The sequence below is a fragment of the Melospiza georgiana genome, chromosome 6 (assembly GCF_028018845.1).
Source record: "Melospiza georgiana isolate bMelGeo1 chromosome 6, bMelGeo1.pri, whole genome shotgun sequence".
Lineage (NCBI taxonomy): Eukaryota > Metazoa > Chordata > Aves > Passeriformes > Passerellidae > Melospiza > Melospiza georgiana.
Genome location: NC_080435.1, coordinates 25,060,017 through 25,074,549, shown reverse-complemented (window position 1 = coordinate 25,074,549; position 14,533 = coordinate 25,060,017). Strand labels below are relative to the sequence as shown.

The 14,533-nt window shown below is 45.0% G+C and overlaps 1 protein-coding gene across 5 annotated transcripts in view; it reads right to left on the bottom strand.

The window, feature by feature from the left end:
- Nucleotides 1-9,842, bottom strand: part of NELL1 (neural EGFL like 1) — a 275,070-nt gene extending 265,228 nt beyond the window's left edge. For 4 of the 5 annotated variants that reach the window (XM_058025608.1, XM_058025606.1, XM_058025607.1 and 1 more), the window contains exons 1-2: nt 9,677-9,842; nt 5,504-5,632 (exon numbers count right to left, since the gene is read on the bottom strand). In XM_058025608.1, coding sequence (XP_057881591.1) covers nt 5,504-5,632; nt 9,677-9,725 — 178 coding nt within the window. In that variant the 5' untranslated portion in view covers nt 9,726-9,842. The remainder of the gene's footprint in view (nt 1-5,503; nt 5,633-9,676) is intronic. The other variant, XM_058025605.1, reaches the window with a different exon arrangement.
- Between the last annotated feature and the right edge of the window lie 4,691 nt (nt 9,843-14,533).

Sequence of the window (14,533 nt, the reverse complement as noted above, 5' to 3'; positions counted from 1 at the left end):
CCACATGAGCCCAATCACAGATGCACCTGTTGCATTCCACAGCAGCAGATAACCATTGTTCACATTGTGTTCCTGAGGCCTCTCAGCTTCTCAGGAGACAAAATCCTAAGGACAGGATTTTCCATAAAAGATGTCTGTGACACAGCACCAATGGACAAAGGCAGCAGCCATCACCTGGCCCTGGAATTCAATGAGCACAGCTCAGTGCTGAGCTGCTGCCCCAAACACATTGCCAGGGCACAAGAAGCATTTCCTGAACACTGTCCCACCAGAGGCAGAGGTATTTTGTTCCTGATTAAAAGAGGTGTGTGCTTATCCCATTCCCCCTCTATACTCCTGATGACAAGATCAGTTTAGGTAATTGTTCTTATCCACCAGCCTAAAACATGGCAAAGTTGGCCAGCGTTCAAACCTCTTCTAGTTCAGCACTGCAAAACCTGACTGAAATTCCTGAAGTAGAATCTGGAAACACTTCTACTCTCTAAGTGAGGAATTAGTCTAAAAAAAGCCAGGATTTGTGAAACACTGAAGGAAAACACCAACAGAGAGGAGTGCACTTCTTCTGGAAGCTCAAGGGTCTCCTGGGACTCACCTCCACCCACCTTGGAAGTGCAGCTTTGATCTCTCTTTTGGCCTGAAGCAGGATACTCCTTTTTTCCTAGGAACTCAATGAGTTTCACTCTTTTTCTCACAAAAACATTGCCTTTCTCTACGCTGTAAGACACTTGTTATTCTTTCACCTTTGCTGTAGGAGCCACGAGTGTACAGAAAAGCACTCAGCAGTGTCTGCTACAAGGTGGGAATAAGGAGCATGACTGAACCCTGCTGCAGCAGCTCCAGGCCAGGTGTTTCTCCTACATCCAGTGCCTGTGTAACACAAGGCAAGAAATGGCCAAGAACACAGCACTGCACATCTCCAGACTTTGAAGTGTACTCAGTGGTTTCTTTTGCTAAACATAGCACACGTAGTAAAAAGACCATTCCTAATTTAAAGGCTAAGTTGAAAAATAGTGACAGATTGCCAGTAAAGGAAACAGCAAAGCCTTAATAAACTTTCAGGGCTGGGGGGGAACTGTTTCGTAAATAAAGGTTTTAAGTCCCTGTTAAATCCAAAGAGATGTTGCAGGAAGAATTAAAAAGAAATAGGCATAGCTGACAGGTTATAAAAGGAATAAAATCCTATTTCCACAACACAAATTAAGCATGGAACAAAAGTCAGACTGGTTAAAGTAATCACATCTTAAACAGCTAGGCTAAAGACTGCTCTCAGTCTACCTAGAAACAGGATGACCAGTTTTGCCTTATTTTTGCCTCCTTGTGCCTCAGTTATCATCAGAGCTTTCCTGTGCCACTGAATTCAAGATCCTGGTAAGCCAGTCAGGACAAGCCCTGTTCTCTGCTATCTGAAACAGAGAACAGGACTGAGCCCCAGCAAGGGAGCTCAGGGTTCCTTAATGCACTATTTACAATATTTATTATTTGCATTAATTGTATTATCTGCAGTTTACAGTATAATCCTGTTCTGATCCTGTTCATTTCTCATGCCTGTAAGACACCATTTGTAGATGTCTCTCATTCCATGTTTGTCAGATGTCATTGTAAGGCACGTTATTGGGTGAAAAGTTCCTATTTTCAGTATATTTCTTTGATGCAGGTTTTCTACCCAGCCCCACAACCATTTCCTTGACTCCTCTGGCCTCCTAGCTGAAGATGTGGGTCAGACATCAGAGTCTTGGGTGCCCCATTCCCCAAAAGCACCCATCAAGAATCTCCACTCACCCTCCTGTGCCCTTTCATGCTAGAGCAAATCATCTGCCCACAAAGACATCCTCTCCCATGTTTGTGTGTGAAAGTTAATAGAAGACAAATAAGTAAGACACCAGAATGTTATGGATCTTAAGAATCAGACTGTTTGCAGAATTGCAGTTATGAGTTACACATTTCCTCAAATGCACATTGTCAGCACTTACACTGCTCTGGTTTTTTACTTCCTCATCCCCCTTTCACAGAGAATGGAACTGAAAAATTCAAATAATGGAACTGATCAATCAAAAATCCAGCTGAAATACTCTAACAATCAAAGCCCATGCCCAGCAGGACAACTCAGATGACTACACTTAATTATAGGTTTCTATGCTTTTCTGAATTAGGAACAGATTTGCTTGCCAAAGGCAACCCACATCTCTCAATTGCCACTTTGGTTCTACCATGCTGTCACACAATTTGCAACAGAGCTGGATTGTTTCTTAGCCTATAAATCTGTTTCACTCAGAAATCTGAGGTTTGGCTGTTCATACCAATATTATTAAAAAAATCAGAATACTCCACCAGCTTTACTGGGACGGTCTGTGACTGAAATCACCAACTCTTCAAAGAAAATCCTTTCTGCATCTTCTCTAGGGTAAATTAAATCATGACACCACTCCCTAAAACTCTGTAACAAACAGTATGTCATTTACCATAAGAGAGCTATCACTGATGAAAAGTCAAATTAAAAATAATATTTTCCCCTTTTTTTGTGTATACCTTCATATCACTCCCCTTTTTCATTTCAAGAATGCTCAAAACTTACAGAGCTTTCTCTTTCAAACAGTTTAATTCACAGAAAAAGAACTGCTTAGGAGAATATTCCACATTTTCCTGGACTTACCCTGGACACAAAACTGTCTGGATTGGGGAAAAAAATTACCATTTCTCTACCTCCAAGATGCAAACTTGCTGGAACACACAGAAGAACACTCTCAGTTTGAACAGCTCCAGTATAGCCATTTTAGCAAATTCGTCTCACAAGACAGAAGATGTTCCACAGGGAGCTTTTCTGTAAGCTCAGAGCCCCATACATGCTGTCAAAGGTGGCAGGCAGAACTGCCACTGTGAAAATGTGGTGAGGACTGAGCAGAGCAGAGCTGTGCTGAAGCACCCCACCTTCCACCTGGAACATCTGCTCCAAGAGGATAGAGTCCTTTTGAAACTCAGGGCTAACTTCCAGGCCTTCTCTCCTCTGGGATTGTCATGTTTGTGAAAAATGCATGTATTTTATGATTGGCTTTTGGCAAATATTGAAATTAATATTATATGTGTTGTGTTAGGAAGTAATGCTGTGTTAATTATCTTAAGTACTGTGGTAAATATAGTTTTAGGTAATAAAAATTGTTAAAATAGAAACTATGCTATGTAGGATACTTTTTTAAAGAAAGGACTCGCAGTGAGACAGCAGCCACAGGACACCTGAATCTTTCAGAGAAAGAGAATTTATTGCTCCCTTATCAGGAGAAACAAACTTCTTCCCACCTCGAAGGCACTGTCAGGGTTCAGAGGAAGAAGCTGACACTGCCCAGACAGAATCCTGTGTTTGAATGGAATTTATGCATCATGGATGAGGTGTATGAATATGCAGCAGGATATTGCTGTTAAGGGTTAATCCTCTGCTAACGTGGGTCCTTTTTTGGGCTCGTGCTGCCCAGAAAAGGCACCTGGACCACCCATAACTCTTTCTTTTCATTGTCTCATATTGTCCTGATTCCAATTGTCCAAATTATTATTACTCTAATTATAGTACTATTTTTATAACCATTTTATTACTATTAAACTTTTAAAATTCTAAAAACAAGTGATTGGTGTTTTTCACAATGTTGGACCAGGGTTTTTTGTGGATCTCTGTGGAATAAAGTTTTACTTCTATTTTAGACATAGCAGTCTCCCATACACTCCAAGTTCTATCCTGGTTTTACTGTATGACAAGATAAAACTCAAAGTTGAGTGAGTATCTCCTGGTTGCAGCCATAAGACATGGCCCACAGCCAGGCTGTAGCTGTAAAGTCACCTCTGCTAGTAAAAGGGAATCCCTACAGCTGCCAACACACTGCTGCCATTTAACAAGTCACAGATAGGAACAAGGAGGAAAGAAGACAACAGGGCAGCTCCAGATCCCATCCCAGCTGACAGCAAAGGCCTTCAGTGTTCCCATGACCCAAGAGCTGATGAGCTTTGCTGAAGGCAGCAGTTTTCCTGAGCCACCTTCCACAAGTTTCACACTAGAGGCTCTACTCAAGCAGAGGGCTATTCCTGTGTGCATTAGCAAAAAGCATTTCTGTTCTGGGAATTAAAAAAAGCTTTATGTACCTAACTACAGTCTTCAAACTATTTATTCATTTCATAGTGTGAATGTTTGTTTATTGCTTCCCATGAGCATCTATCCTTCAGCTCATCCATTCATATGGATTTTCTAAGTTCCACCTTTCTTATACCAGTCCTAGAGTTCCCAAACTACAGAGGGAGAAAAGAAGAGAATATCCAAAACATCTTCACCATTAACCTTTCAAAGCTACTTTCAGTATCAGTGGTCTCAATCCAAGTCCTGACAAACACATCTCAGACTTCTTCCCTACAGCTCTGACCCCCAGTCTGTGAAAACTCACCACAACCCACATTGCAACTCATCAGTGTGGTTGCAATTAACTGTGTGGAACAGCAATTGGAATTATTAACATATTTAGGCCACTGAAGTCCTTAGAGGATTGACTACAATGTATTATTTGTCCATAATACACAAATCTGGACTCAGGGTATCAAGAGAAAAAAAACCTGATATCTTTAAATGAAAAGAATCAATGCTGCTCTTCTGGACACTAATTTGGGAATCAGTGAAAATTAAGCTACTTGTTGTATCATAAAAGACAGAAGACAAATCCTGAGGTGGTCTCCAGAAGCAGCTCTGCTCTGACTCCTGAACTGGCCTTGGCCAGATAAAGAATGAACCAAGATTGCAGACCCACTTCCCTTGTTATTTACAGCAGAGTCAGCCAGCACTGCAGATCCAGAACTGAATGAGATCATAATCATCTGCCTCTAAAAACAGCTACAGAAGTGGTAGCAACTCAGTGCTTCCACCTCCAGGACACTGTCCCTTAATCTAGACCTTACCTAAATACATTATAAAACTACATCCAGAATCTCATTCAGTAAAAATACAAAAAAAGAACAATATAATTTTCAAACACTTCACAAACTTTATGTTAGAATACTTAATGAAGGGGGAAAAAACCACAAAGTGACTTATCTTGCCCTTGATACTTAAATACAGAAGCATCCTATTTGGCCCCCTTAGCAGTTTTCACAAAGTTGATGAAAGGTTTGTTACATTACCAATCAGTGCTGACACATGAAATGCCTTCTCATAGTTACACAGCTTTAGCTGTGTGTCTCTCTGCGTGTATAAGATCACAGAGAAAAAAATCCCACAAGCCCATCCACTGGAACCACTCTGACATATTTAGTGAGAAATAAATATCAGGGAGTATTGAAAACATACCCAAAATTCCCTTGCAACTACCTGACAGCACACACACAAAAAATAGCGTCAAGAACTAATTCCAAGAAACAGGCATAAAAGAAAGCAATAGTTAGGTAAGACCACCATTACAGGGAACCCCTTAAGCATCAAAGCTCTCCTGAGCTCATGCAGACAGAGGCAAGAAAAGAAAGCTGAGGATATTTCTCTCACCTTGGAATAAGAAGGCTTTGCTGGCATTGTGCAGTCCTGACACTTGTGTTACCCCCAGGGTTGTATTCACCAGATCCAGCTCTGTGATGATATCAATTTGTAAGTCAGGATCCATTCCAAATCCTACAGCTGTTGGAGACAGAGAGAGTTAGATCAATTTTTATTTCAAATCAGGTAATGGAAAGAACAGAGAAGAATATCTAGCACAGACATTTCTAGTCCCTTCCCACTCACACACTGTACACAGTAATTACTTATAAGACGGTAACTGAGAGGCAGCAAAGAGAAGATATTCTATTCCAAGTCTTTCAATTAAGCTATTTCCTTCTCAGAGATTTTACTGTGCACATTAAAACATTCTAGAACTGATACACTTATCCAGTATCTTCAAAAGGTTCAAGAGTAATAAATAAAGACAAGCATAACCACCTAGGCCAAACCATGAGAGAGATTTGCAGCATTCATCTGTTAGCTACATTATTTCCAGGGAGATGTAAGGGCTGAAAACTCCTCTCACATTTCCTACCTGGCTGTGACCAACTGAGCAGGCCCACAGCTCATCACACAAACCTAATCCATGTTCCCAAGTGGACCAAAGGAGCATGGAGCAGATGTGGCAGCAGGGCAAAGAGCACCCTCCTGTAGGCTAAGAGCCTTGGGTAGTAAAAGGGAATCAAGGTATTCGATTCCCTTTTTGTTTGATACTCAAACACCAAGGTATTTGACACTGCCTCTGCTGCTGCCAAAGCCCACATCCACTCACTCCAGCCAGCTGCACCTCTGGGCTGCAGGAGCACCTGCTGGGAAAGCAGAAATCTAAACCTGACATTCATAAAAGGCTTATGCCCAGGAAAAGCCTGGGTACCCTCAATCTACTAGGGACCTAATGGGCTTGACATAAAAGACACAGACTCCAAAAGTTTGAAAATGCTGTGTTGAGGAGTGCAGGGCATTTTGATGGTTAGCACACCAAATTCATCAAAAACAGCTCATTTTTTTAGGGATGGGAAGAGAGCAGCCTGCCCTCAGTGTTTCTCTCAACACAGCAGTAAGAGTGACGTGAGATCTGTGCCTGAGACACAGGTCAAATAGCTTGTGTGGAATCCAAACACTTTCCTAATTACATTTTTCACTAACATCATTAGTAAGAAGTCCAAGAATGAAATCCTGACACAGCTGAAGTCAATGCTAAAAGTGCCATTGACTTCCATGGAGCAAGGACATTACCTGTAAAGCACGTCCAGATTGATTTCCACTAAGTAGACTTCACATTCAGGCCTAAATTGATTGATTTGTTATTCCAGGACTACACTTCTGGATCATTTAAGCAGCAAGTACTCTAGTTTGATTCTTTGAAAGGCTCTGAGAAATTACTGAGGTGTACAGAATGAACAAGAAGTTACATATACTACTCATAAATCTTCTGTACTCCAGAACTTTCTCTTTTCCTCAAGGATGAAAAGTTGATGGAATAACTTGTTGTGCTAACATAGAGGATTCTACTCCACAAGGGACTGAGTACTAAAAAATACTGAAAATACAGCTTTAGGAGGTCTCTAGCAACCTTACTCTACAAGGAAAATTAAGATCTAGAGGCATCTGATGGAACTGAAGCTCCAAGAGTGCTGACACATCCACACACCCAGTGCTTACATAAGGATATGGGGATAAACACATTTTTGTAGAAAATTGGAATTGGGAGAATATTAGAGAACCCAGATAAACTTCTCCAAAGGTAAAAACTTCCCAGATAATCAGCAACATCATCGGGCTTTTTGTACTGTCTGTCTTTCAGCACAGGCACTGAATGACCGCAACTGACAACATCCACACTGGTGACTACAAACACCTCCCCCTCCTGGAATAAAGACCAGAACCAAAACAAGAAAGCACTTGTTATTCTTCCAACGTTTTCATTCAGCAGAAAAGCAGCACCATGTAAATTGTGTGAATTTACCTAGCAGCAAAGACAAGTGTTGGCTGTCGCTGTGAGAAACAGAGTATGCTGTCCCTCATTAGGAAGGGCTTACACCTATTCAGATCAGCGATAATCTACTGATATGAAGAGAGGTCAAGTAGGTAGTAAAACTTGCTCAACAGAAAGGACAAACTGTGTTCAGTAAGACAAATCTCAAACCCATTAAAGTAAGTGAAAGCTCTGTCACAGCCATCAACAGGGTGGGGACAGAAACCACAGCGAGCAAGTATAGGCACTCCCATAAATCACAGCAGCTCCACTGCTCTATTAAAGCTGTTTATTCCACCCTGAATACCCAAGGCTCAACAAGTATACATCACTGTAGCTCCACAGGCTTCGATTTATGCCGGCAAAGGGTCCTGTGTGACAGCTTCAGTGTGTTCTCTTCCAGCTTTTAAAATACTTCTGAAAACAGAGACCGTTTCTTATGTCACAGTAACTATTTAGCAAGAGCCTACACTGCTTTAAATACCTAGTCATTTTCCTGAGCTGGGTCTTCAAACGGCAGCAGGCACTCAAATGCCGAGTTAATAATTAATAAACAACAAATCAGCAGCTTCAGTATGATAACCAAGTCTTCCTTTTCCCCTGTGGTCTCCCCCAGTCTATCAGAAAGATACCACATGCATATCAACAACACTTGCATCTAGTATTTCATGCTGTCTCTCTCCAGTGGAACAAGTAGCTGGAAAGGCCATCTCTTTCTGAAGTCAAAATTAAGCATGAAGCAGTCTGCTCTCGCTGGAGAGCTGTGCAATGCCTGGGCCTGATTCTGGATGATGTTGGTTTCAATTCCTATTTAAAGTAATTGGGCCATTTTCCTTAAATCAGTGGCTTACACAAGCAACAGTCCAAATGCTTCAGGCAGGTGGGCGGGAGCAGAAATCATCTCAGGACTTGGTGGATTCTGCCCAATGTGAACTGAAGGCACTACAGTAGATTAGAGGATTAAGCCATATAATTATGAATGATGTCACCAGGAAATCCCTAAAAGAAATTAATTCTGCCTTACAGCTCTGACAGCTTTTATTCTCTGCTTCTGCCTTTATCACTTACACCCAAGCACCAGCAATCATGCCATGCTCCATCTAGCTAACGTGCAGCCATGCAACACATGCAGCACATTTATAACGGCCTCAACATGTGTAACGTGCTGTTTGGGGATGGGAAAACTTTTACTTAAATCACGCTCAACACAACCAAGCCATTTGCACGTACCCACGTGAAACCAGTAAAATAGTAAAGAAGAGGCTCTAGAACAGGCATTTTGCTCTCTCCTCTCACAACTTCGATGGCAATTGTTGCACACACAGAACTTTCCAAGTAGCAGAGTTTTGGGTCCTGCTGACCATTTAAAATCTCGGTATGCACTAGCAGGGGTAACACCACTGTGAAAGGGACAGGTACTATTTTCTTCCAACTATTTTTATGCCGCATCTCTCTGTAGATTTTGATGAGGTTATAATTACTATAAGAATTCAATTACAAAACATTAATTCCTTCGCATTTTGATAATTGTGCTGGGCGGTTTCCCTGAGAACAGCTAGAAAGGAGAAAGGAGAAACGTGTCCCTCAGCAGCTCCAGCCGAGGAGGAGCGCAGCCCGGGGACCAAGAACAAAGCCTTCGCAAGGAACAAGAAGCGCTACTTGGGTCGCGCAAGGCTGGAGAGACAGCGGAGCCGGCTGGAATAACGCGCTGCCAGCCGCATCACGCCCATAGCGCCGCGCCCGGCACCGCGGGCAGCACCGCGGGCAGCGCCGCCGGGACACGGACACGGACACGGCCCCGGACCCTCGCCGGCCGCCGCTCCGCTCCCGGTCCCCGCGGGGCTCAGCCCGCTCGCCGCTCTCGCAAAACTTTCCCACGCCCGCCCCGGCCCCCGCGGAGCGCCCGCCCCACCGAGCCCCACAGAGAGAGCCCGGCGGTGCCCCACAGAACCCGGCTGCGCCCCGCGGAGCCCCACAGCGCCCGGCTGCGCCCCACAGAGCCCCACAGAACCCGGCTGCGCCCCGCGGAGCCCCGAGCCCTCCCCGGCCCCTCACGGCCGGGGCGGCTCCCGCTGCCACCGCCGCCGCCGCCTCCCCGTAAAGTTTCCGCCCGCCACCGGCGCACCCCGGGCGGCGGCCCCGGCCCTCGCTCCCCAGGGAGGCGGCTGGGGCGGACCGCAGCCCCGCCACGGAGCCCGGCCCCTCACCTGCCCCGGCGGCGGCCGCACACGCCCAGAGGAGCAAGAGGAGACCCATCGGCGCGGCGCGGGCGGCGGCGCCCGCTCCCTCGCTCGCTCTCTCCCTCCCCGGCCGCCGGCAGCTGCTGCGGAGCCACACCGAGCCCAGCGGAGCCGAGCGCAGCCTCCGACGCGCGGAGCGGCTCCGGCAGGAGGCGGCGGCGGCTCCGCCCGCTGCCCAGGCGCGGCCCCGACGCCCCCCGCAGCGGGGGCTCCCCGCCCGCCCCCCGCCGTGACGCGCACCGGCCCCCCCGGGCCTCGCCAGCGCCGCCGCCCGGCCACGGCTGCGCTCCGAGCGGAGCGGCCCCGCCGGGAACCCCGCACTGCGCACCGGGCCCGGTCCCATAACGGGAACCCACCGGGCCGGGAGCCCCGCACTGCAAACCGGGCCCGGTCCCATAAGGGAACCCCCCGGGCCGGGAGCCCCGCACTGCAAACCGGGCCCAGTCCTATAACGGGAACCCCCCGGGCCGGGAGCCCCGCACTGCAAACCGGGCCCGGTCCCATAACGGGAACCCCCCGGGCCGGGAGCCCCGCACTGCAAACCGGGCCCGGTCCTATAACGGGAACCCTCCGGGAGAGTTTGACCCCCAGGGCACACCGCCCTTCTTCCCGTGCCTAAGAATGAACCCTCATTAAGAATTTACTCTGAGTAATAATTTATGCCTTGCATGAATAAACAAACAGAAGTTCTGAGGTATGATACAGAAACCTGCGCCGCTCCTCGGCTCCTTGCGTGTCCTTGCTCAACTCCCTCAACTGTGCTTTAAGCCTCTAACGTGTAAAAGGAAGGTAAAGTATTTAAAGATACTCATGAGCCATGAGAATCTGCTGTGATAGCTGTTCTAAAACCTGTCTTTAAGTATTTCTTCGCTCCAGCCTTTTAATTTGGCTCGGTACTTGGCAAGGAGCACGCTACCACATGCCTCTGTTACATGCAATACTCTTCCCTGCAGAACACCTGATTTAATTTTGAAGGACAGTTTAGTGGCCCCAGATGACGTTCCCACCCTACAGAACAAGAGCAGAGTGGGATTTCCAGTCGATCAACAGTTGCAAGCTCCAGGATCATCCTCTCTTCTGCTTCCCCTCATCGTGATTTTGTGCTGCCCAGTGCAAATTCCAGCCTTCTTCAATGTTAAACAACAAGCTGTACATTTGGACAAAGTTAGGATGACACCATAAAAATCATGCCCATCTTAGGGGTGCAGTTGGATTCATCCACATTTACATTGGCAAGAGCAAACAGTCTGACTTGGTTGCCTAATTACTTAATTAGTGAGATGTCTGGAAACAGCTGTTCCTGGCTGCCAGCAAGGTAATGCACTCCAGGAAACCTCTGGGGTGGCCACTCAGAAAGCACATCAGTCATTTATCTCCAGTGTATCGAAACAACTTTTTTTTTCCTTCAAATGTAACTTTGCAGCTTCTCCCCTTTGGCTGCAGGGTGCCCCACCACCAGCCCCTGGGCGAGAGGAGGGGCACACACATGGTACGCAGGAGTGTGTGGCTATGCACAGATATTCTATATAACCATAGCAACAGGAGAAAGAGGCAATGGTACCTCAGCCGGTGGAGACACACCCTTCTATTCCATCCTGGTGACATCAGGGTTCTGCACAGCAGTTACTATCTGATTTTAGAGGTTTCATTTTGGGGAACAGGTCTGTATGTCCAGTTCCTGTTAGCTTAGATCTGTTGGGGCTTACCTGGCAGTAAAACCAGTTTCTATCTAGACACCAAATTAAATCTAATTCAAGTTTTCCATTTTCCACTTGATGCAGAGTCTTAAGTGGATATACAGTTTAAACTGGTCATAGGTAGATTCTCAAACTGATCTGTTCAACCTAAGCCTGGATTAAATGCTGTTTATAAAAAAATTACTGTGGGTACATGCAAAAATTTGTGCCATTTTACCAGTTTAAAGCGCAGTTTCAAAGGCATCTTGAGCAATCTCATGGAAAAGAATATCCTAACCATTGCACAAGCAGCTTGGTGAAAAGTGCTCTGGAAAAGCTGGTCCCACAGTTGTAGCTCCTCCTGTAGTCCAGCTCCATGCCCAAATGATCTCACATTTGGAGAGCATTTGGAGAGCACATATGTTCAGCTGTTCATATGGAGAAAGGATAGGGCAAATGGATTGAAAACAAAAAATCCCCTTCTTGCAGCCAACACTATTCTTACACCTCCCCTAATGGCAATAAATCATCTCCCTTTATCACCAGAAAATCTGACTTTCTGATATGTTCTTATGGGAAGTATAAATAGCTGAAAAGCCTGACTTCCAAGTAAGAATTAAAACTGTGTTCCTGAGTATTCATAGGCATTTAAAAAAATCTGAAGGTACTTGTGCAAGAGTGAAGCATTTTTCCTGGAAACTGAGCTGGATTTCAGCTCAGATAATATTGCTGTGAATATTGTTCTTGCACTATCCACTGGGCATTGAATGCATCTTGCTTTTGTCCTAAATTATTGTGGAGTTGCTAACCGTGTGGTGTTAAACTGTTAGTCCCGCCAGCCACAAAGCTTGTGACATTTTGTAGTTTGAGGAAGGATTTATGAGTAGGCCCAATGTCTGTCTGAACAGCTGTGGGGCTGTCTGCGTGCCACAGCTAAAATGCAATTAAAGGCATTGCTCCTGCAAGGGTGTCTGAGTGCGTGTGCACTCACTTGCCAGCTACACTGCAAATGCTGGGAAACAGCAGGGCTTCCACCTGGGAGAAAGAGAAAAGTGAAAAAAAGAGAAAAAAGAGAGAAAAGAGGAAAGAGAAAAGGAGAGAAAGAGAGAAAGAGAGAGAGAAAGAGAAAGAGAAAGGGGGGGAAAGGAAAGGAAAGGAAAGGAAAGGAAAGGAAAGGAAAGGAAAGGAAAGGAAAGGAAAGGAAAGGAAAGGAAAGGAAAGGAAAGGAAAGGAAAGGAAAGGAAAGGAAAGGAAAGGAAAGGAAAGGAAAGGAAAGGAAAGGAAAGGAAAGGAAAGGAAAGGAAAGGAAAGGAAAGGAAAGGGAAAAGAAAAGAGAAAAAGAAAAGAAAAGAGAAAAAGAAAAGAAAAGAGAAAAAGAAAAGAAAAGAGAAAAAGAAAAGAAAAGAAAAGAAAAGAAAAGAAAAGAAAAGAAAAGAAAAGAAAAGAAAAGAAAAGAAAAGAAAAGAAAAGAAAAGAAAAGAAAAGAAAAGAAAAGAAAAGAAAAGAAAAGAAAAGAAAAGAAAAGAAAAGAAAAGAAAAGAAAAGAAAAGAAAAGAAAAGAACCCACCACTTGTAGCTCCTGGATTCCCAAATGAGGCTCGCGTCCCCGCAAATCTTGGCTCCGCGGGGACACTCGCCGTCCATCGGAGCAAAGTTTGCTTTGCTGCCAGTAGAGGGCAAGAATCAGCAGCAGCACTCACACCTGAGCGCTGGGAAGAGGAATAGGTGGAAAGGAAGGGGGGATTACTGTATGCCGTGCTTGCCTTAACCACTGACAAGTACTTGGAAAGGACTATACAATCAGTTCAGCAGGCTAAAAGTACCCATTTAGAGTTTACAGCTACATAACTAACTAACAAACCCGTCAGAGTGAAACCTTAAGAAGAAAAATCATTTGTCTACTTCATGGAGCAATATTTACTGCTCTATTTTTAATTATTATTTTTAATTCCCAAATGCATAGTTAGCTAATGTTCGAAGACTGAGAATCTAAACTAAACTTTACAACTGGTTAATCCATTTGATATAAGATGTACCCTTCAACCTCCATGCTGATCGTAGGAATTTCAGCACCAAAAGAGTAAAATTATTTCAGACTAAACCCACTGTAAGCAGTGTAGTAGAACATGTGCCTCTCTTCCAGCTATTAAGGAACATGCATTGGTTTAAATTCTGGCCATGGTCAGTCCATTTTAACTTTAACCAAAGTTAAAATGGTCCTTTTAACTTTAATCCAGTTAAAAGGACATGGATTTGTATCTGTTCCCATGAGTTTAACGATTTGGTGCAGTAGATGCCTAATGGTGACAGCAAATGACTGTCCCTTATTCCCAGAATCAATGTGTTGTATCATTAACTTACACTGGGTGACTCTGGGAGTCTGACACATTCCATCTGCCTCAGTTTCTCCTCCTGAAAGGGCATTCATGGCACTCAGCTTTCTCTCAGGACTCTCACGATGCCCTCTGGTAACTTCAGACTTCCCCAAAATGAAATCCACCTGCACAGGCAATGTGCAGAGAATGATTGTAGCCTTCCATCACCAGGTCCTAGCACTTCCTTCACCCATGCATGCACATTTCAGAGAAACAGAGCAGAGCGGAACATCCTGCCCCTCAGCTACAGAGCAGTGTTCAGGCTCAGACCTCTCCTGGAAGGAATCCTGTTCTTGGCACGAGTATCTCCTGTGACACCACTTTCGGTGACACGTCGGGACATCGTGCTTCAGCTGCTGTATTTGGGTAAAGTTTCTCCACAGCTCGTGGCTGCCAGCAGTGGAACAGCTTGGACCAGAACCATTTCCATGGCAGGCTGGGAAGGGGAGAAGCTGCTCTGCAAATCATTGTTGTGGCACACGGCCTCACCACATGGCAGGAATTCAAACGCAAGGTACAATAACACCAGAAACTGTTCCTCACACTTTCCTTCCTCACTTGCTCCTGCTTTCAGCCTCCCATTTGCATCTCCAGCAGATATGTACCTCTCTTGTTTTTAACAGTCTAACAACCCTTGGGATAATTGAATTGATAGGATAAGAAGGATTTAAACAAATCCAGTTGGTCCTGTGTTAAGCAATCAATAGTTCCACAGGGTACAGAGCACTCAATAGTTAAGGAACCAGCCATTTAAATGGTGCTTGTTTCTGCAG